At 45.7% G+C, this 21,723-nt stretch overlaps 1 protein-coding gene across 11 annotated transcripts in view; it reads left to right on the top strand.

The window, feature by feature from the left end:
• The window catches only part of NUP214 (nucleoporin 214), a 106,340-nt gene that overhangs the window by 16,447 nt on the left and 68,170 nt on the right, over nucleotides 1-21,723 (top strand). For all 11 annotated transcript variants that reach the window (XR_014829320.1, XR_014829322.1, XR_014829324.1 and 8 more), the window contains exons 11-17: nucleotides 25-186; nucleotides 8,837-9,314; nucleotides 11,581-11,756; nucleotides 14,022-14,116; nucleotides 18,383-18,469; nucleotides 18,674-18,823; nucleotides 20,153-20,311. Coding sequence is in view for 2 of the 11 variants with exons in the window: in XM_005660529.4 (XP_005660586.2) it covers nucleotides 25-186; nucleotides 8,837-9,314; nucleotides 11,581-11,756; nucleotides 14,022-14,116; nucleotides 18,383-18,469; nucleotides 18,674-18,823; nucleotides 20,153-20,311 (1,307 nt within the window). In the remaining 9 variants the exon portion in view is untranslated. The remainder of the gene's footprint in view (nucleotides 1-24; nucleotides 187-8,836; nucleotides 9,315-11,580; nucleotides 11,757-14,021; nucleotides 14,117-18,382; nucleotides 18,470-18,673; nucleotides 18,824-20,152; nucleotides 20,312-21,723) is intronic.

Consider the following 21,723-nt stretch of genomic DNA (forward strand, 5'->3'; position numbering starts at 1 on the left):
TCACTTGGTTTTCTTTTCTGACAGATGACGAGAAGACTCTTCCCCCTGCTCCAGTTCTTATGCTGCTTTCGACAGATGGTGTGCTTTGTCCATTTTACATGATCAATCAAAATCCTGGCGTCAGGTCCCTCCTCAGGACACCAGAGCGGCTCTCGTTAGAAGGAGAGCGACAACCCAAGTCATCAGGTAGGTGCCGCCCCCCCATTCCCTGTGGGACGCCCCCGGCTGGTCCAGGAGGGTCTGCAGGGATGAGCACTGCAGGGACACACAGCGGTGGTCGCCATCACTCCGTACGGCTGTTGCCGCAGGACCCGTCTCTTCCTCCAACACAGGCGCGCTTGCCTGCTCTTGCTCCCAGGCTTTGCTCTCCAGCCTTTGCTTCAGAGAAGAAAAGAAAGCTCAGCCCAGTGGGTCCCCGCTAGGTAGTTTACTGATAATATCCTAGTTTAAGACCCTATATTCTGTGGTCTGAAATGCAACATGTTTAATCATGAGAGGGTGATTAAATCAAAGATTGTGCATCCGTAGAGTGAAATGCCAGGGACTGTGAAAAACCTTATGTTTACTGACAAGGAAAGAGCCAACGATACCATGAAAAAGCACTCTATGTTGTGTGAGTCCTTCTTTCTGAGAAAAATAGACACATAGAGAAAATACTTAAAATAAGAATAAAATCTGTGGCACTCTCTTGGGACACAGTGGGTTAAGGATCTGGTGTTGTCACTGCAGTGGCCTGTGTCACTGTCGTGGTGCGGGTTCAATCCCTGGCCCAGGAACTTCCATATGCTGTCTGTGTGGCCAACAAAAAAGATACTAAAATCTAAAAAGTGGCTATTGTTGGATGGTGGAAACTTTTCTCTTTGTTTACATTTATCTTTGATTTTTTTCCTTTCTTCCTCTTTGAAAATAGCACTTGAACTTTATTGGAGAAAAATTAGAAAATACAAAAAAAAGGGAGTTCCTGTTGTGGTGCAGCAGAAACAGATCCAACCAGTAACCACGGGGTTGTGGGTTCAATCCCCGGTCTCGCTCAGTGGATTAAGGATCCGGCGTTGCGGTGAGCTGTGGTGTAGGTCACAGACGTGGTTGGTTCTGGCATTGCCGTGGCTCTGGCGTAGGCTGGCAGCTGTAGCTCTGATTCGACCCCTAGCCTGGGAACCTCTGTATGCCAAGGATGCAGCCCTACAAAGCAAAAAAAAAAAAAAACCAAAAAAAAGAAACAAAAACAACTTTAGAGCCTGTTGGTCATCAGGCAGTAGCCAGTCAGCATTTGGTACATGTTCTTCATGTGCATATTCTTCATTAGCTTTTTACAGTGACGACCCCTTGTGAAAATGAAATAAACGTGTTAAAAGGGTATTGGGTTTTCCCTTTTTTTTTTTTTTTTTTTTTTTGCCTTTTAGGGCAATACCTGTAGCATATGGAGGTTCCCAGGCTATGGGTGGAATCGAAACTGCAGCTGCCGGCCTACACCACAGCCGCAGCAACACTGGATCCTAAACCCACTGAGTGAAGCCAGGATCGAACCTGCATCCTCTTGGATACTAGTCCGGTGCATTACTGCTGAGCCACCATGGGAACTCCTAAAAGGGTATTGTTTCATTTTTCTTTTTAAAAAATACTGCTGAAGTATAGTTATGTGCTATTTTTCGTATTCTTTTGCGTTATGATTTATGGCAGGATGTGGTTGACTCTAGCTCCCTGTGCCATACAGTAGGACCTTGTTGTTTACTTGGTCTCTATGTAATAGCTCGCATCTGCTAACCCCGAACTCCCCATCCTTCCCTCCTGCATCGTCCTCGCCCTTGACAACCACAAGTCCGTGCTCTCTGCCTGTGAGCCTGTCTGTGTTTCACAGGTAGGTTAGATCCCACGTGTAAGGGATGGTCTTGTGGTATTTGTCTGACTTAGTACGATCGTCTTTAGGTCCATCCATGTTACTGCAGATGCTGTCATTTCATTCTTCCTGATGGTGAGTGGTAGTCCATGGTGTGTAGGTACCACGTCTTCATCCAGTCACCTGTTGATGGACGTTCAGGTTGTTTCCATGTCTTGACTGTTGTAAATAGTGGTGCTGTGAACATAGGGGTGCATGGAGCTTTTCGAACTCTGGTTTTGTTTGGCTATATGCCCAGGAGTGGGGTTGCCGGATCATATGGTAACTCTATCTTTAGTTTTTTGGGGAACTTGCCTACTGTTTTCCTAGTGGCTGTGCTAATTCCCATTCCCAGCAGTACTGTAGGAGGGCTCGAAAGGGCCTATTTTGGAATTTCACTAATATTCCTCTTTTTGAATTCTATGAGTATACAACTAGTAGTCTTTTTCTCTTCTAATATGGCTACAAAGGGTCATAGTGTAACCAGTTCTCTATCAAAGACCATCTGTTGAGCAGTGGGTTGGATATAGTTGAGACCCTTAGGAAATCTTTTCTCACTGCTTCCGACGCAGAGTAAGTTGTACATTGTAAACAGAGCCACTCGGGTATTTGGGCTCCTACCAGCTGGCAATGTGACCCCAAGGAGCATAGCAGGGGCCTTGCATGGACCGCATCCATGTCGTGTTGGGATATCTCATTTTCTGCAGTGTGTGTACTCTGAGTTACGTTTTTTTCTTTTTTTTTTTTGTCTTTTTTTTTTTTTTTTTTTTTTTTGCCATTTCTTGGGCCGCTCCCGTGGCATATGGAGGTCCCAGGCTAGGGGTCTAATCGGAGCTGTAGCCGCCAGCCTGCGCCAGAGCCACAGCAACACTGGATCCGAGCCGTGTCTGCGACCTACACCACAGCTCACGGCAACGCCGGATCGTTAACCCACTGAGCAAGCGCAGGGACTGAACCCGAAACTTCATGGTTTCTAGTCGGATTTGTTAACCACTGTGCCACGACGGGAACTCCTCTCTCTTTTTTTCTTATGGCCGCACCCACAGCTTATAAACTTCCCAGGCCAGGGATGGACTCCGAGCTCCAGCTGCAACCGATGCCTCCGCTGCAATAATGCCGGATCCTTATGTTGTACCACAGCGGGAACTCCCATGTCTTTCCTGAGCCCCATGAACTCCACCTGCACTCAGTTGCCGGGTCTGCCTGTAACAAGCAGTGTACCCTGTGACGGTGGGGACATTGATTTCTGTGTGAGGGACTTTGCTTCTAGCCCCTATCCCCCAGGCACAAGCAAAGGCCGCTTTTTCTGCTTGCCCATCCTGGAGAAACGCCATGTTCCCTCGTGCTTATTAGTCCAGAGGCACTAGACATATGGGGGGGGGCAGGGAGAGGAGAGGCCCCCCCAGTTCACCAGCTCTGGCTGAGGCTGGGTCATGGGTTTGGAGGACATCAGCCTTTCTGGCCACCTCCACACTGTAGCTCCAAGGATGCTGGGCTGCATGATCAGATAGCAGCGTAATGGTTTTCACGTAGTTAGTTCCATTTTCAGGGGGGAGAATTCCTCTGATTTCTTTTGCATCCTCGTGGATACTAGTCAGATTCGTTTCCACTGAGCCTTGATGAACTCCAGAGTTTTTTAAATTTATATTTTAAGTGTTTTCCACATAAACTTTTTCTGTAGTTTTTACGATTTATTTAAGAGTTTATTTATTTATTTATTTTTTTGTCTTTTTCGGGCCACACTTGTGATATATGGAGGTTCCCAGGCTAGGGGTCGAGTGAGAGCTACAGCTGCCGGCCTACACTACAGCCACAGAAATGCCAGATCCGAGCCACATCTGCAACCTATACCACAGTTCTCGGCAATGCCAGATCCTTAACCCACTAAGCGAGGCCAGAGATTGAACCTTCATCCTAAGAGTGTTTAATATTCTGTTGAATATATCTTATCTTTTGGGTTGTATTAAATATCTTTTTTATTTTTTAGGTATTTTTCATAGGCTTTATTCTTAGAATTGGGATTATTGAGTCCATTTTTTTTTTGTTTTTTTGGTGGTTTTTGCTTTTTAGGGCTATACCCGCGATATGTGGAAGTTCCCAGGCTAGGGGTCGAATCAGAACTGTAGCTGCTGACCTGCGCCAGCAATAGCAACTTGGGATCTGAGCCGTGTCTACAACCTACACCACAGGTCATGGAACACTGGACCCCTGGCCCACTAAACAAGGCCAGGGATTGAACCCACATCCTCATGGATACTACTCGGATTCATTTCTGCTGCACTACTGTGGGAATTCCCAGGGTCCCACTTAAAATACATAAAAATACACATATTTTTGTTTGTTTTTTCATGGCCGCCCCCACGGCATATGGAAGTTCCCAGGCTAGAGGTCGAATGGGAGCTGTAGCCACTGGCCTACACCACAGCCACAGTAACACGGGATCTGAGCCACATCTGCAGCCTATATACCACAGCTCATGGCAATGCCATATTCTTAACCCACTGAACAAGGCCGGGGATTGAACCTGCATCCTCATGGATACTAGTCAGGTTTGTTAACCACTCGGCCACTTTGGGAACTCCATTTTTTTTATATTTTTTGAGACGTAATGCTAAAATATTTTAATAAGACTGTGCCTGAATTAGGTACCTAATTTAGTACCTACTGGAGCGATAAAATGTTTTGGGTTTGTTTTACCTTTTCAAACTTGAGGGTTATATATATTGAGATTTTGGTAATTTAGAGGACAACCAAAAATGTGCCTCATTTAAATTTATATTTCTTTGATTAGAGTGGTTGGATATACTTTCTTTTTGTAAATTGGATTCTCAGCTTATATCTGTTAAAATCTTTTTTTTAATTTAATTTTTATTTTTTTAGAGAATAAAATACATATATTTAAACACAATTACATTCACACAGATTATTATATCATGGATCTTAAGAAACAGATTAAGTGATTCCCTCTGGAGAAGTGAAATGGAAAATATGCTGAGACAAATAGGAAATTTATTCTATACTTTATCCCATTTTGTATGGCTTACATTTTTACTATTTAGTATTATCTATTACATTTCAATTTTTCTTTAAAAATTAGCATTATATTAAAATTATGTATATTATGCAACTAAAATTTATAAAGAAGAAAGCCTTATATACCATTAAATATTTTATATAGCATAATAAAAAGAATAACTCAACTGGTAAGAATAGCAAAAATAATACATCCTCTGAAAATAAGTAAAATATAAAATGCATAAATTGGTTAAAAAACAGTGTAACTATATAAATATGTCCTCACAATTTGTTATATCTTATTGATTCTTCAATAAAGGCATTACACCATTCTAGGTGATGTGATAAACAAGACAGTATAGACCTTACATTGTACCTTGGAGAGAAATGCTTATTAATAATACGATTGTAGAACTGTATTATTTAATTGTACAGTTGCATTATTTAATTATAATTATCATAAATTCTTTGATGGAGCGGAAATCAGAATCAGTTCTAAGAAGACTTCAGCATTCCAAGAATGATGTCAAATGACCCCCTTCATGCACTTACTTACTATGAGATCTATTTCTTCTCCAGAGATTCCTTGTTTGTGTTTCAATTGTATTTTTGGTTTGCAGTTATTCTGAAGTTTTGATAGGAGTCTATATGTATACGAGATTGTTTTAAGTTGTTCTCTTAATGGCAAGTTCATCTCCAGTGTCCTGCATTTGTACCCACCTCTTCTCATGGTTTCTGATTATGGTGGTGTAATTGTGCATGGATGATTTCGTATCTTTACTGTTTATGTACCTTTATTGGTGAGCCTTGTCATTTGTGAAATTTTTGTTTCCTGCTGCTGTCTTTTCTTTCCTGCCTAGAGAAGTTCCTTTAGTATTTGTTGTAAGGCTGGTTTAGTGTTGCTGAATTCTCTCAAGTTTTGCTTATCTGTGAAGGTTTTGCTTTCCCTTCAAATCTGAATGAGAGCCTTGCTGGGTAGAGTAATCTTGGTTGGAGGTTTTTTCCTTTCAACATGTTAAGTATATCATGCCAGTCCCTTCTGGCCTGCAGAGTTTCTGCTGAGAAATCTGCCAATAACCTTATTGGGGTTCCCTTGTATAATATTACTTGTTTCTTTTCCCCAGCTGCTTTCAAGATTTTCTCTTTGTCTTTAATTTTGGTCAGTTTGATTAGTATGTGTCTCGGGGTATTCCTCCTTGGGTTTATTTTATATGGTACTCCTTGTGCTTCCTGGATTTCAGTGAGTGGTTCCTTTCCCATGTGAGGCAAGTTTTTGGCTATTATCTCTTGGAATAGTTTTTCTGTCCCCTTCTGTCTCTCTTCTCCTTCTGGCGCCCCTGTAATACAGATGTTGCGGATGTTGGTGCAATTAACGTTGTCCCAGAGTTCTCTGAGACTCTATTCATTTGTTTTCAATCTTTTTTCTCTTTTCTGTTCCGCATCCATAATTTCTACTAATCTGTCCTCCACCTCGCTTATTCGTTCTTCTGCCTCCTGTATTCTGCTGTTTGCTGCTTCTAGTGAATTTTTTATTTCAGTTATTGTATTTTGCATCTCTTCTTGTTTAAGTTTTATATCTTGTATCTCTTTGGTCAGTGTTTCCTGTAAGTTATCCATTTTGCCTCCAGTTTATTTCCAATGTCTTGCATCATCTTCAGCATCGACAGTCTAAAGTCTTTTTCCTGGATGCTGAGAATCTCCTGATCACTTAGCTGATTTTCTGGGGTTTTTCCTTTCTCCCTCATCTGAGTTATAGTTCTCTGTCTTTTCCATTTTTATAGGTTTTTGGCGTGGTGACCTTTTTACAGATTAAAATAGAGTTGTAGCGTCTCTTCCTTCTGGTGTCTGCCCCCCTTGTGGCTGAAGTTGGTATGGGGGCTTGCTGTAGGCTTCCTGATGGGAGGGTCTGATGCCCGCCCACTGGTAGGTGGAGCTGATTCTCATCCCTCTGGGGGGTGGGGCTTAGTCTGTGGATGGGATCAGAGGCAGCTGTGTGCCTGGGGGGGTCTTTAGGCAGATGTTTACTGAGGGGCGGGGCTGTGATGCCACCTGGGTTGTTGTTTGCCCTGGGGCTTCTCAGGCTGACTGAAGGGTGGGGCCAGGTTTTCCCAGAATGGCCCCCTCCAGAGAAAGGCAGCTGCTGAATATTTCTGAGAGTTTTGCCTTCAGTGTCCCTCCCTCACAACAAGCCACGTTCCCAGGATGTCCTCCAAGAACTGCAATAGGTTTGACCCAGATTCCTATGGAGACCTCGCTCTGCCCTGGGACCCAGTGCACGTGACAGTCCATGTGCGCCTTTTAAGAATGGGGTCTCCATTTCCCCCAGTCCTGTGGAGTCCTGCGCACAAGCCCCACTGGCCTTCAATGCCAGATGCTCCAGGGGCTCTTGCTCCCAGTGCTAGATCCCCGCACATGAGGGTTCGATGTGGGGCTCAGAACTCTCACTCCTGTAGGTGAGTCTCCGTGAACCAGTTAGTTTTCAGTCTGTGGAGCTTCCCACCCGGGAGGTATGGGGTTGTTTATATCGTGAGGTCGCCCCTCCTACCTCTTGAGGTGGCCTCCTCTTTTTCTTCTGGAGTAGGGTATCTTAAGGTTCCCAGTCCATTTGTGTGGAGATTGCTCAGCCTTTAGTTGTGAATTTTGTTGTTTTTAGGAGAGAAGTTGAGCTCCAGTCCTTCTATTCTGCCATCTTAATCCTTTCCTCCTAAAATCTTGAAATTTTTAAAATTTCACTTTGCATCAGCTTTAAAAAAAATACATTGTCATTTGCTGCAGAGGTTTTTTTTTTTTTTTTCATTTGCCTTTTAGTCATGTAACTTTTTGTACATAGTCACATCTTTATCTTTTGTGTTTTTTTTTTTTTTTTTTTTGAGGGTGGTCACGTTTAAGTTTATCATGTTGTTAGACTCTCAGAGACTTAACCCACTTTTTGTCTCCTTTGGTTTTTGTTTTGTTTTTTTGCTTTTTGCTTTTTAGGGCCACACCTGTGGCATATGGAGGTTCCCAGGCCAGGGGTCGAATTGGAGCTGCAGCTGCCGGCCTACACCACAGCCACAGCAACACGGGATCCGAGCTGCATCTGAGACCAATACCACAGCTCACAGCAAAGCTGGGTCCCTAACGAGGAGGGACAGGGATTGAACCTGTGGCTTCATGGATCCTAGTCAGGTTTGTTAACTACTGAGCCACGAAGGGAACTCCACCTTTATTTTGAGATACGTATGTATGTATATGTGTGCTTTTACATATGTGTATATCTTCATTAACCTGGAGTTGTTTTAGTGACTGTTCTGAGGTGTAGGTCTGAATTAAAGTTTTTTCCTAGTTAGTAAAATATTGCAGAATGGCTTGTTTTTCATTGTTACATTGAAAAGTATATTTTTTCTTTTCTTTTCTTTCTTTTTTTGGTCTTTCTGCCTTTTCTAGGGCCGCTCCCGCGGCATATGGAGGTTCCCAGGCTAGGGGTCGAATCGGAGCTGTAGCCACTTGCCTACATGAGAGCCACAGCAACACGCGATCTGAGCCACGTCTGCAACCTACACCACAGCTCACGGCCATGCCGGATCCTTAACCCACTGAGCAAGGCCAGGGATCGAACCTGCAACCTCATGGTTCCTAGTCGAATTCGTTAACCCCCGAGCCATGAGGGGAATTCCGAAAAGTGTATTTTTTCTGTGTTCCTCTTGTGGGTATTCATGAAATCCTAGTGGTCTAATAATCTCTTCCCGTTTCCTTTTTCCTTCTAAGGTGTGTGCGTCTTACCGTACGGACTCTTTGCTCTGGAAACTCCCCCATCAACTCCATTTCCTTTTGTTTTTCTTCCTAACTAGGGACCGTTGTCTCGTTCCGCCACCACAAGCGCTTTTCCGCCGTGTTGCGTTCCTCGCCCTCCGTTGTTACAGGGTTAACTCCTCCCTTCCTTTTTCTCCGTGTTTCTCGTTGCAGGAAGCACCCCTTCCACCCCAACCTCCTCTCAGGCCCCTCAGAAGCTCGATGCTCCAGCAGCCGTAGCTCCTGCCTCTGTTCTGCCCTCACCACCGGCGGCTCCCGCCTCCACCTTCTCCTTGCCTCCCGCTGTGGGAGCCCCTGCCGTGTTCTCCTTTGGTTCTTCATCCTCGAAAGCATCTGGTCCTGTGGCTGGGGAGGCCCCTCCGTTCTCCAGTGGCTCTGACAGCTCCAAAGCGACCCCGGGCTCTGGCGCAGCCACCTTCTCTTTCGCGCCTCCGCCTCCTCCAACTTCCCTCACGCTCACCCCTGCGGCCTCTCCCATGGCACCACCAGCGGCCTCGTTCTCCTTCGGATCATCGGGTTTTAAGCCTACCCTGGAAAGCACACCAGTGCCAAGTGTGTCCACTCCAAACATAGGAATGAAGCCCACCTTCCCGCCATCAGCGTCTGCAGTCAAGGTCAACCTTAGCGAAAAGTAAGTGACGCTGAAAGTCTGACGGGTAGAAACCGTGCTGCTTATTCACTGAAGTAGAGTCACTGAGTGGAGTTAGTGAGTAGATTTTCTTTTCCTTTTACCTTTTTTTGCAACTTGTAAACATTCAGACACCGTGAAATGTTGGCATTGCATCAGTGGACAGAGTCCAGAAAAGTCTCTTAGAATTTTATATATAACTCTTAGAAGTTTATATATAAGTGCTTGTTTTACTTTTTCAGGTTTTTAAAAATTTTTTACTATAGTTGATTTACAGTGTTCTGTCAATTTCAGCTGTACGCACAGTGACCCAGTTATACATATATACACACGTTCTGTTTCTCATATTATCTTCTATCATGTTCCATCATAAATGATTGGATAGAGTTCCCCGTGCTGTACAGCAGGACCTCATTGCTTATCCATTCTAAATGTAGTAGTTTGCATCTACTAGCCCCAAACTCCCAGTCCACCCCACTCCCTCCCTCGGCAACCACAAGTCTCTGCTCCATGTCTGTGAGTCTGTTTCTGTTTTGTAGTTGGGTTCATCTGTGTCAAGTTTTAGATTCCACATATAAGTGATACCATATGGTATTTGTCTTTCTCTTTCTGACTTTACTTAGTATGAGAATCTCTAGTTCCATCCATGTTGCTGTTAATGGCATTACAGCTTTTCAGATTTTATTTAATTAATTTATTTGTCTTTTGTCTCTTTAGGGCTGCACCCATGGCCTATGGAAGTTCCCAGGCTAGGGGTCTAATTGAAGCTGTTGCTGCCAACCTACACCACAGCTCATGGTAACGCCAGATCCTTAACCCACTGAGTGAGGCCAGAGATCGAAACCTCGTGATTCCTAGTCAGATTCGTTAACGCTGCACCAAGATGGGAACTCCTTTTTTTTTTTTTTTTCCTGTCTTTCAGATTTTAAATATAGGAGATATTCCTTACTAAAAAAAAAAAAAAATGAAGTAAATCCAGACTGTTATCGCATAAGGAGCTTGAATCTCTTTGGTCCTCTCCCTGTGTTCAGTCTTGACTCTGTCTGAACTCTTTTCCACATAGCCACCAGGTGACCTTGTGAAATTGTAACTGCATCGGTGAGTCTCAAGCGTGACAGTCCCCAGTGGCTTCTTACCTCTCTTTGAGTGCAGTCCAGACGCATTAGCCTGTTACTCTAGTTTCCTCCAGGTCTGGGTCCTACTGACACACTAGGCTTACATTTTACTTCTTGTTTTGTTCTCACCACTAGAATGTAAACTTGTTGAGAGAAGCAACCCCTTAAACCTACAACCCTTCCCAAGGTAGCCATTGAATATAAACACTATCAGCTCCCCCCCACACTCTTTTGTGTTCTCTCCTGTTACTGCAGTGGGGGCGGGGGGTACTGGCCACTGTCATTGTTCATTATATTAAACTGTCACCTAGCCACTTCATTCTGTTGGTTGTCTAGTATTCTGTTTTGTGGGCCACACTGTAACTTAGCTGACCAGTCATGTAGATACTGAGATTGTTTACAAAAGTTTGCTGCTGTTTTATTTATTTATTTTTTTGTTTTGTTTTTTCGCTTTTTAGGGCTGTGCCCGTGGAGCAGTTTGGCAGTTCCCAGGCTAGGGGTTGAATTGGTACTGTAGCCGCTGGCCTACACCACACACAGCAATGCGGGATCTGAGCCACATCTGCGACCTACACCATAGTTCATGGCAATGCCAGATCCTTAACCCACTGAGCGAGGCCAGGGATCGAACCCACACCCTCATGGATACTAGTCAGACTCATTTCTGCCGAGCCAGGAGGGGAACTCCCTAGATTTTGCTCTTTAAATGAAGCTTCCCTTCCCTAACCCGCTCTTCCCAGTAGACTGTCAGCATCCCCAGGTGTGACCTGCTCTCCTCCTCCTTTCTCACTCGCTAGAGATGGTCACCCCACAGTGAGGTCTCGGGAATCTTCTTGGCAGTTGAGTCTCTCTCTTATGCCCCTTTTTTCCCTCAGCTTGATTCAAGAGTAGCAAACGAGTATTTTATTTCATGATGAACTTAGCTGCATCATCTTAAGTCCTTATTTGGTATTTTCACTGGATTTTTCATTCCAAATAAACAGATGGTAAATGTTTTCCTGCAGCTTTCATGTCTTATAATAAATACCTAAATGTTAGCATTTCATGAAGGCCAAAAAGTGTGGATGGTGAGTTACCCTTTGATTGCTCGTGACCCGCGTGAAAGGATCTCGTAGCAGCGGGCTTTTCTCATCCGTTCGGGCTGCCCTTTCCAGGTTTACTGCCTCGGCCCCCGCGGCTCCGGCTCCGGTGCACAGCTCACAGAGCGCGCCCTCCATGCTGCCCTTCTCCGCCTCGAAGCCGGCCTCCTCCGGAGCCCTCAGCCACCCCGCGCCCCTCTCGGCCTCAGCCACCTCCGTGTCGTCCAAGTCCTCGGGCTCCCCGTCGGCAGGTAGGGTGTTGAGCAGACTGCTTTCGAGCTCGGTCCTGGGCTCTCAGAGTCCGGTTTCTCCAAGTTGTTTAAGACTCCTGGCTGCGAGTTCCCTGGGGCCTAGTGGTTAAGGATCCGGCCTTGTCACCGCCGTGGCTCGGGGTGCTGCCTCGGTGCGTGTCCCTGTCTGTGGGGCATTTGTCTTCAGGCAGAGCCCGCCGCACGGGAGGGCCCGTCACAGAGCGGTGCTTTGAGCCTCGAAGAGGAGGAGGGCCCGCGGTGGCTCTGTGCTCGGTTCCGCCGGTGGCCTTTGGGTTTCCCCCTCGGCCCTACTGCAAGCGCATTTGCTAAGTACGGAGCGTCAGTGGAAATAATGATTACAGCCAAGTTGAAGGACATTATAAAACGCCATGAGCAAATGTAGCTAGCCTATCTTTTTCTCCTCAAACCTGCGGAAAAGGGGCGTAGATTATAAACTGCCTTTACTGTAGACTATGCCCTTTCCTGAGATTCAGCACGCTTGCGAACATTTTGCACCATTTGCTTTTGGGGTTTCTTTTTTAATGTAATTTTTTTTTTCTAAAACATTTGAAAGTTAATTGCAGACGGAAACACTTCACCCCTAAGAACTTCAGCGTATCTCTCCTAACACAAGGGCACTCAGTACCTGATCACACGGAGGAAATTTAATAATAATCCAGCCTGCAGCCCATATTCACATTTCCACAGTTGTCCCAGATGCTCTTTATAGCTTTTTTTCCTCTCTCCAATCCAGGAACCACTCAAAGACCACTTATTAGTATTATTACTACTATTAGTATTAGTGTCTTTTTAGGGCCGCACCCACAGCATATGGAGTTTCCCAGGCTCGGGGTCGAATAGGAGCTGCAGCTGCTGGCCTACACCACAGCCACAGCAGTGCGAAATCTGAGCCACATCTGCGACCTACACCAGAGCTCACAGCAATGCCAGATTCTTAACCCATGGAGCAAGGCCAGGGATGGAACCTGCATTCTCATGGATGCTAGTCAGATTCGTTTCCACTGAGCCATGTCGGGAACTCCAAGGGCCACGCATTATGTTCCAGTTTTGTCTCGTTAGTCTGCGTTTTTCACGATTTTTGTCTTTCAACGTTACCATTTGTGAAGCAGTCAGGCAGTAGTTTCGTGGACCGTCCCTCATTTTGAATTTAAGAGTTTTCACGTAGTGGGATGGACGTGCAGCCATTTGGACAGTAAGGCCGTGTAGGTGGTGTGCATCACGTCTCATGCTTGCCTCTTACCCTGACTTGAGTGATGTCTGTTTGCTGACATGGTCGGCATGGTGTTTGTTGGATCAGTTTTTAAGTTGCTTGTTTTCATGCTTGCCAGTGATAATACCCAGCCAGGTGGGGTGGCCACTTGGTGTTTGAGCGTCAGGAATAATTTTATCTTGGGAGATACTGAGCAGGCACTGAGCTATGAAATTCCTGAAATCTTCGCTCTTATCTATTGCTCAGGAGAAAGGGCTGCCTTCGGGAGTTTGCCAAAGTCATCTCGTGCTAGGACTTCTCATCAAATTCTGAAAAGCACCTGTCTGTGACCTAAAAAGTTAACAAGCCTTACTTTAGTCTTTGCACCTCTCTGTACAGTCTGGGAGTGAAAACCTGAGCCGTAACGCAGTGCATTCTCTCCCTTTGCACTGCTTGCCACTCAGGTCTCCCTACCCCCATTGCCAGTTTGGTGGGTTCTTGGCGGTTGGATTGCAGTCCCTGTCACTTGGCAGACACACTGGAGGATCCCCTCCCTGGCCATTTAGTCAGGCTCTCTGGAGAGGCAGCTTGGGTGTGAGTTCTGGTGTATTTGTTTTTTTAAAAGCTCCTAGGTGGTTCTGATGTGCCCCAGGGCAGGACTTGTCCTCGAGGCTTCCAGGAGGGTCCTGTGCACCCTGTGAAGGTGATGGGGTTTTTAGCCTTCGTTCCCAGTTCCCAGAGGTGCATCAGGAGCCAGATGGGAGTAAGGGCGGGCCAAGCAGACAGCCTTCTGGGCCTGCACGCAAATGCGCATACCTACGATCGGAGACACTACGGTTTTATCTGCTTCATAAAAGAGTTTGTTGTCTAAAAATGTAACAGATGTTTTCTAGTTACTTTGTAACTGTGGATCTCACTCTTGGTAACAAAGATTTTAAAGGGGGTCCAGGGACAATGAGAAACTTACTTCTTTAGATTTGAGGAGAGAACATTTGTGATGGGAGAAATCATGGAAATAAATGCTGTTTCTTTTAACTGACTTCTTGTTCTGGCAGCACGATCCTCCCAGGGCAGCCCAAATCCAGTGCCCTCGCTGGTGCAGAAATCACCTAGGATAACCCCTCCGGTGGCCAAGCCAGGCTCTGCTCAGGTATGTTTAACCTCAGCCTATAGTGCTGTGCTTATTCATGTACTACCCCAAGTCTTTTTTTTTTTTTTTTTTCTAAATCTTTTTAGGGCCACACCTATGGCATATGGAGGTTCCCAGGCTAGGGGTTGAATTGGAGCTGCAGCTGCCAGCCTGTGCCACAACCATAGCAACACCAGGTCCGAGCTGTGTCTGCAACCTGCACCACAGCTCATGGCAACACCGGATCCGTAACCCACTGAGCGAGGCCAGGGATCAAATCTGCATCCTCATGGATACTAGTTGAATTCATTTCCACTGAGCCACGACGGAAACTCCCCATACATGTCTATTAAGTGGTTTTTGTGTTTTAAAATTCACACCTTTGAAATGGTATTTAGGATTATGTGATAGGAAATATTAAAGTGTGAGCATTTGATATTTCCGATGTGTGCTCATGAAAGCCGTTTATCTCAACTCTAGAATCTCAGAATTGTTTTCCCTGCTGGTTCCTGAACTTACCTATGTTATATGTTACCTATGTTGTATTCTCTTTCTGTCTGAAAAGATTGTAGCGCCTGGTTTTTTTGTCTCAATCCCAAAGTAACGCCTCTTTCCTCTGCCTTTTTGTAACAGCTCAGGGTTGCTTTTTTACTGACATATAATACACATAAGAGGAAAAAAAAGAATACATATGATACACGTACACCTCGACAAATTGTCATCAGCTGAATACACCTTGGTAACCAACACCCAGATCAAAAAATAGCCCATTGTGGAGTTCCCTGGTGGCACAGTGAATTAAGGACCTGGCATCGTCGTTGCAGTAGCTCGGGTTGCTGCTGTGGCGTGGTTTCAATCCCTGACCTAGGAGCTAGGGCATGCCACAGACGTGCCCCCCCAAAAAAAGAACATTATGAGGATCCCAGAATCCCCCTCATGTGTGCCCTTCCGGTCCCTGCCCTTGCCAAAGGGTCTCACTGTTAGGACTTCCAACACACAGCTTCGGGTAGCCTGTTTGTGTCTTCTGTAAAGTGGAATCACACAGCATACGCTCTCGAACCTGGCTGTTGGGCTCAGCGCTATGTTTGTGGGATTCTTGCATGTCTTGTGTGGAGTTCATTGGTGACTATACTACAAGTTTCATTCCACCTTTGATAGGCATTCAAGTGGTTTCCAGGCTTATGTTCTTGTGAATGGTGCTGTCATGACCGTGCTAGTTGATGTCTTTGGGGGAATATACGCATGCAGTTTTGTTGGGCAGATACCTCGGAGTGGAGTTATAGGGGCGCGGAATATGCATATCTTCCTCTTCAGTAAAGTCCCACCAGGAGTGTGCAAGAGTTCAGCTGCTCTGCAGCCTTATCCATCTTTGTTTTTCATTTGATACTGTTGTTGTATTTTTATGGTTCTAATTAGTATTTTCCTGATTCCCTGATGAGTAGTAAAATTGACCTTTTTGGGGTGGGGGCACATGGCGTGCAGTGGCTTGATGTGGGGGTCTCAGTTCCCAGTCCAGGGATTGAACTTGGGCTGCAGCAGTGAAAACACTGAGTCCTAACCACGAGACCACCAGGGAACTCCCAAATTGAGCTGTTTTTTGGGTATGGTTCATACTTCTTAGCCATTTATTGTCTTCTTTTACTTTTACTGAGTGTCTATTCAAGTCTTTTACCCATTTCTCTTTTTTTCTTTCTTTTTTTTTTTTTTGTCTTTTTAGGGCCTCACCAGCGGCATGTGGAGGTTCCCAGGCTAGGGGTTGAATCAGAGCTACAGCTGCCAGCCTACGCCACAGCCACAGCACCTTGGGATCCAAGCCGCATCTGTGGCCTACACCACTGCTCACAGCAGTGCCAGATCCTTAACCCACTGAGCAAGGCCAGGAATTGAACCTGTATCCTCATGGATGCCAGTCAGATTCGTTTCCGATGAGCCACGATGAGACCTCCTTTTACCCATTTTTCTGTTGGGTTGTCTTTTTCTTACTGATTTGTAAAAGTTCCTTCCTTGTTCGATACACACACTCATAGGCAAATAGACACACACACACACACACACACACACACACGATGCAAATGCTTTCTCACTCTCTGATTGTCTTTACTTTATCTGGTTTCTTTGGATGACGACAAGTTCGTAGTTTTAAAATAATTCAATATAGCACTTTTTCTTTTATGATGATTGCTTTTTGTGGTCTATTTAAAAATCATTTCCTATTCCAAGGTCAAAACGATACTTTCCCACGTTTTTCTAAAATCTTTATTATTTTACTTATTTATCTATTTTTGCTTTTTAGGGCTGCACCCATGGCATATGGAAGTTCCCAGTCCAGGGGTCAAATTGGAGCTGTAGCTGCTGGCCTACACCATAGCCACAGCAACGTGGGATCTGAGCTGCATCTGTGACCTACACCACAGCTCATGGCAACGCCAGATCCTTAACCCAATGAGCAAGACCAGGGATCAAACCCACATCCTCATGGGTACTAGTCGGATTGATTTCCTCTGCATCACAATGAGAACTCCTTACTTTCCATGTTCAGATCTGTAGTCTTTCACCTCAGTTTATTTTTGTGGTTTAATTTTAGTTGGGAACTCCTTTTACCCATTTTAGAGAATTTTCTGTCCTTTTCCCACTTGATTATATGAGTGCCCTCAGCACAGTGGTCCTGTCTTTTCTCTCTCTCCCCCCACCCCCCCAGTCAAACCCCTTCCTGCCCCCAGCACCACAACCGTGTGGACTGCATAGTAAATGCCTGGTTTACAGGTATAGCTTTTGGCATATGCATGATACATAGTATTTATTAAATAAAGCTGTTTTAATGAATGGTTATGCAGTCTACATACTCTTAGTAATCTGAAAGCCATCTCAGATGATAACATCTCTACAGCAGAACTCTTAATTTCTGTCTTCCCCAGATCCCATTCCTTTTCTAGAATTCCCATTTTAGTAAGCAGCACTAACCAGATAGTTTGCTGAACCCTCCAGTGCAGAAGTCATCCTAGAATCCTCTTTTATTTATTTATGTTTTTTTTGCTTTTTAGGCCCACACTCATGGTATATGGAGGTTCCCAGGCTAGGGGGTCCAATCAGAGCTACAGCCACCAGCCTACACCACAGTCACAACATCAGATCCGAGCCAAGTCTTCGGCCTACACCACAGTTTGTGGCAACACCACATCCTTAACACACTGAGCGAGGCCAGGAATTGAACCCACAACCTCATGGTTCTTAGTTGTATTTGTTTTCGCTGTGCCACACCGGGAACTCCCTAGAGTCTTCTTTTAAATAGCACCTCCTTCAGTCCAGGCTGACAGAGGTCTTGCCAGCTCTACTCTGTGACATGGTATATGTCAAAAATCCATCTCTGGGAGTTCCTGTCATGGCTCAGAGGTTAATGAATCTGACTAGCATCCATGAGGATGCAGGTTTGATCCCTGGCCTTGCTCAGTGGGTTAAGGATCTGGCATTGCCATGAGCTGTGGTGTAGATTGCAGATGCAGCTTGGATCCTGAATTGCTGTGGTTGTGGCGTAGACCAGCAGCTACAGCTCCGATTCGAACTCTAGCCTGGGAACCTCCAAATGCCACGGGTGCAGCCCTAAAAAAAAGGAGGGGGGGGGCAAAAAAAAAATCTGCATCTGCCTCTTGCCATTACCGTCTCTTCCCTCTTCAGCCTCCTGCCCTCCTCCCTGTTTTCGTTTCCTGCCTCCCAGTGTCACCCACGCTCTATTTAGCAGCAGGAGGGAGCTTTTAATATTATAAGTCTAAGGATAGTTTGCACTCTGCTGAAACTCCGCGGGTAGTTTCCCCACCCTCAGAATAAAGTGCAGACTCCTTGCTCTCACTTTATCTTGGTGTCTAAAACTTCCCATGCTTTCCCCCTTACTTCAGGTCTCAGTTCAGAGGCAGTGGCCAGAGAGGGCTTTGGGGCTGTCTCACCTCAAGCAGCACCCATGCTCCCTCCTGGGATGATCCTGTTTGCTTTCCTTGTGTCACTATCACTAGCTGGAATTACCTAACTTCTACTGGGACAAGAGAGAGAATAAGAAGTAACAAGTTAAGTTGCAAGAGAGCCAGGCCCTCACCTGCCTGTGTGCCTCTGTCCCCACTGCTAGCATGTGCCTTATACCCAGTAGTTTCCAGTGAACACCGGTTCAAAGAGAGGATGGTGGGATGGTGGCTGTACCGTGAGAGCGCCAATCCCTGTGGGGGACGCTGAGCCACCCACTCCAGGAAGCCGCCACTTAAGGTGCGGGGTGTACTCTTAAACCTTCTTTCCTTCTTTCAGGCAAAATCACTTCAGCCGCCTGTTACAGAAAAGCAGGGACATCAGTGGAAGGAAGCAGATCCTGTGATGGCTGGAATTGGGGAGGAGGTGAGTTTGTCCTGCCAGATTTTTTCTGGAAGTAGCTCTGACAGTGAGACTTGAATGGCTCTGAGTGCAGGCCCCTGCCTGACTGTTTCGTTCTGGCATTGACCTTGGCGAGTCCCGGGAGCCTGTGCTGTGAGGGAGCCCAGGAGCAGTGCCCTTAACTGCCATGGTGCTCAGACTGTCCTCTCATCTGTGGCTTTTCTACAGATCGCTCACTTTCAGAAGGAGCTGGAGGAGTTGAAAGCCCGAACTTCCAAAGCCTGTTTCCAAGTGGGCACTCCTGAGGAGATGAAGATGCTGCGGACAGAGTCAGATGAGCTGCACACCTTTCTTTTGGAGATTAAAGAGACCACGGAGGTTTGTGGATGGGATATTCTTCCTAAGATTAATCGCACGCTTAAAAATTCTTGTCTCGATGCTCCGTGGGTATATATGTTTTCTCTCTTCAGGGACCACCAGTTTCTTTTTTTTATGAGGATGAATGACCACTTGGGAATCCTGAGTTCACATCCCAACTTGAGCACTTGATAATAAATTCCGTGACTTTGGGCGAGTTATCTTGGCTCCTCTGTGTTTTAGTTTTCTGACATGGGAGATGGAATGATAAGTACTTTCTACTCCGTTGACATAAGTCACTCCATAAAAGTTCATTACAGTTGTTAGTTTAGGTATATTGGAAAATCTACCAGCTTTTCTTGATACAAAAGCAGATTTTGATGAAGACATTGTGGCTCATTTACAGGAGAAAATTTATAGTCTTTTTATAGTAAATCATTAGGTTATGAAGTATTAGATCTCAGGAAAGAGCAGAATACTTGAGCACATACAGTGTAAAAAAAATATTTGTTGGGAACAGTGCTGTAGCCTGTGTTGCCGTCACTGCTCCTTCCCATGTGCCAGGCATATCTGGCATCCTGTTGAATCCTCACAACTTGTCTGTGTGGCAGGCACTATTATTCTTTCTGTTTTGCAAGTTAGGAAACCAAGGCTGAGAGAGGTGAAGTAATTTGCCCAAAGCCACCCAGTTACTGAGAGATGGAACTAGGATCCCAGTTCAGACTGCGTGACCCCAGAGCCCTGCTCTTAAATAACACACTTGGAAAGAGGAAAGCTCTCAAGGGCAGGAGTAGAGGGGGGTAAAGTGGGAGTTTGGGGTTAACAGATACACACTATTGTGTACAAAATAGATAAACAACAAGGACCTATTCTGTGGCACAGGGAACTGTATTCCGTATCTTAATAGTAAGCTGTAATGTGAAACAATCTGAAAAAAAAGGTACGTGTGTCTGTATAGCTGCATTACTTTGCTGTATACCAGAAACATTGTAAATCAACTATACTTCAGTAAAAATTGAAGAGAATTTAAAAACAAAAAGAAGAAAGGAAAATTCTCCAAGGTTTCAGCAGTGCTCATCTCCAGGTGGTAGTAGTAGTAGAATGTTTCATATTTCCTGGGTTTCTAATCATTAGAATATGTATTTTTTTATAAGGAAGGGAAAAAAAAAAAAAAACTGACCTAGTGTCTCTTTCCAAGCAGTGAAATTCTCTTTTTGCTTGACTAGGCACTACATTCAGATGTTTTTCATGTTAAATATTTGAGAAACCCCACCGTCCTTGGTCTAGGCAGAAAGATCTCTTTCCTGGAAGTACCACTTTTGTGTTAGTCCGTCTTTGTACCTTTTCCAGTCTCTTCATGGAGATATAAGTACCCTGAAAACAACTTTACTGGAGGGCTTTGCTGGCGTTGAAGAAGCCAGAGAACAAAACGAGAGGAATCGGGACTCCGGGTACGTGCATCTGCTCTACAAGAGGCCTCTGGATCCCAAGAGCGAGGCTCAGCTCCAGGTAGGAGAGCTGCCCGCGCGCGCTGTTTATAGCCAGCCTTTTGCAGGGTCGGGCGGACAGCTGCCCTCCCAGAGCTGCTCATTTCCTCAATAGACCTGCTTCCAGTAGACTGCCGTGACTGGGGCAATGAAAATGGCCCTTTCCCACTCAAGGTTTTTTGGATTAAACAAAAATATAATTTTGGGGGGAGTGGGGGGCTGCGCTCTCAGCATGTAGAAGTTCTCGGGCCAGGGATTGAACCTGCACCGCTGTGGTAACCAGAGCCACGGCAGTGACAGTGCTGGATCCTTAGCCTGCCGTGCTACCTGGGAACTCCAAAACTATAATTCTTAAGGAAGCCTTAAGCTTGGCAGAGAGTGGCTGTTGAAAAGATACATTTAGCAATCAAGTTGTGAATAATAATTGTTACAGTGGCAACTGTTCACTGAGCACTGAGGACTCTGTGAGGTGCTTTTTTTATACATTATTTCCAGTCTTCCGAACTCGCAGCTCTGCAAGGTGAGAGGTACGGATGCTGTTACTTCTGTTACACAAGAAAGGGAATAGAGTGTCATAGGCCAGGCGCTCGCCCCAGGTCATGGTGCTCGTAGGAGTGGGACCAGACTGAGTCGCCACCTGTCAGCAAAGTCACTTTTCTCGGTCATTCTTATTCTTTTTTTTTTTTTTTTTTTTTTAAATCTTAATGGCCACACCCGTGGCATATGGGAGTTCCTAGTCCAGAGATTAAATCCTACCGCAGCCGCAGCCTATGCCTCAGCTGCGGCAGCGCTGGACCCTTTTAACCTACTGCTCTGGGCCGGGGATGGAAACCACCTCCAGAGTGACTTGAGCCACTGTGGTCCGATTCTTTTAGCTAAATCTGGTTTTCGTTTTCTTCTTTCAATTTAATCAAAATTGTTGCGCCACAACTGTAGTGGGGGTCAACTCCCACCACCTCGCATTTGCCTCGCACCTGGGGACAGGACACACGGGGCAGTGCGGGCCTTCCTCACCTGGAACGTGCAGGTGCATGAGTGACGACTCCCCTCTTGCCTCGGAGATTTTGAGGCTGCAGGCGCGACTGTTTCTGCCTCTTCCCTCCCATACCTGCTGACGGTAGGAAAATGACAGCAGTGGTTCCTTCTGCCAGAAAGGTTGAAGAGCCCCTGCTGTGTCCCGCAGGCCTCGAGGTGTCCCGAGGTGTGTCCCCCTGCCGGGCCTGTTAACTCCCCTTGCAGGAGCCTGCCGCCTGCCTGCCACTCATCAAATGGCAGGCCTCTACGTGGCATCTGCGTCCCCTTCCTTCCTCTGTGCCTTTCACTTCTTGTTTTGTGTCCAAGTTAAAACAATTCAGCATTAAGGGGAACCCTTGCCCCATGCAAGGGAAATAATTCTCTTTTTCCGCACTGCTCAGTAGATAATAAGAGGTAGCA

Source organism: Sus scrofa, chromosome 1, assembly GCF_054392235.1.
Source record: "Sus scrofa isolate SSC_HxYL_T2T_F1_AM1 chromosome 1, Sscrofa_HxYL_maternal_Yorkshire_Landrace_v2.0, whole genome shotgun sequence".
Classification (NCBI taxonomy): Eukaryota; Metazoa; Chordata; class Mammalia; order Artiodactyla; family Suidae; genus Sus; species Sus scrofa.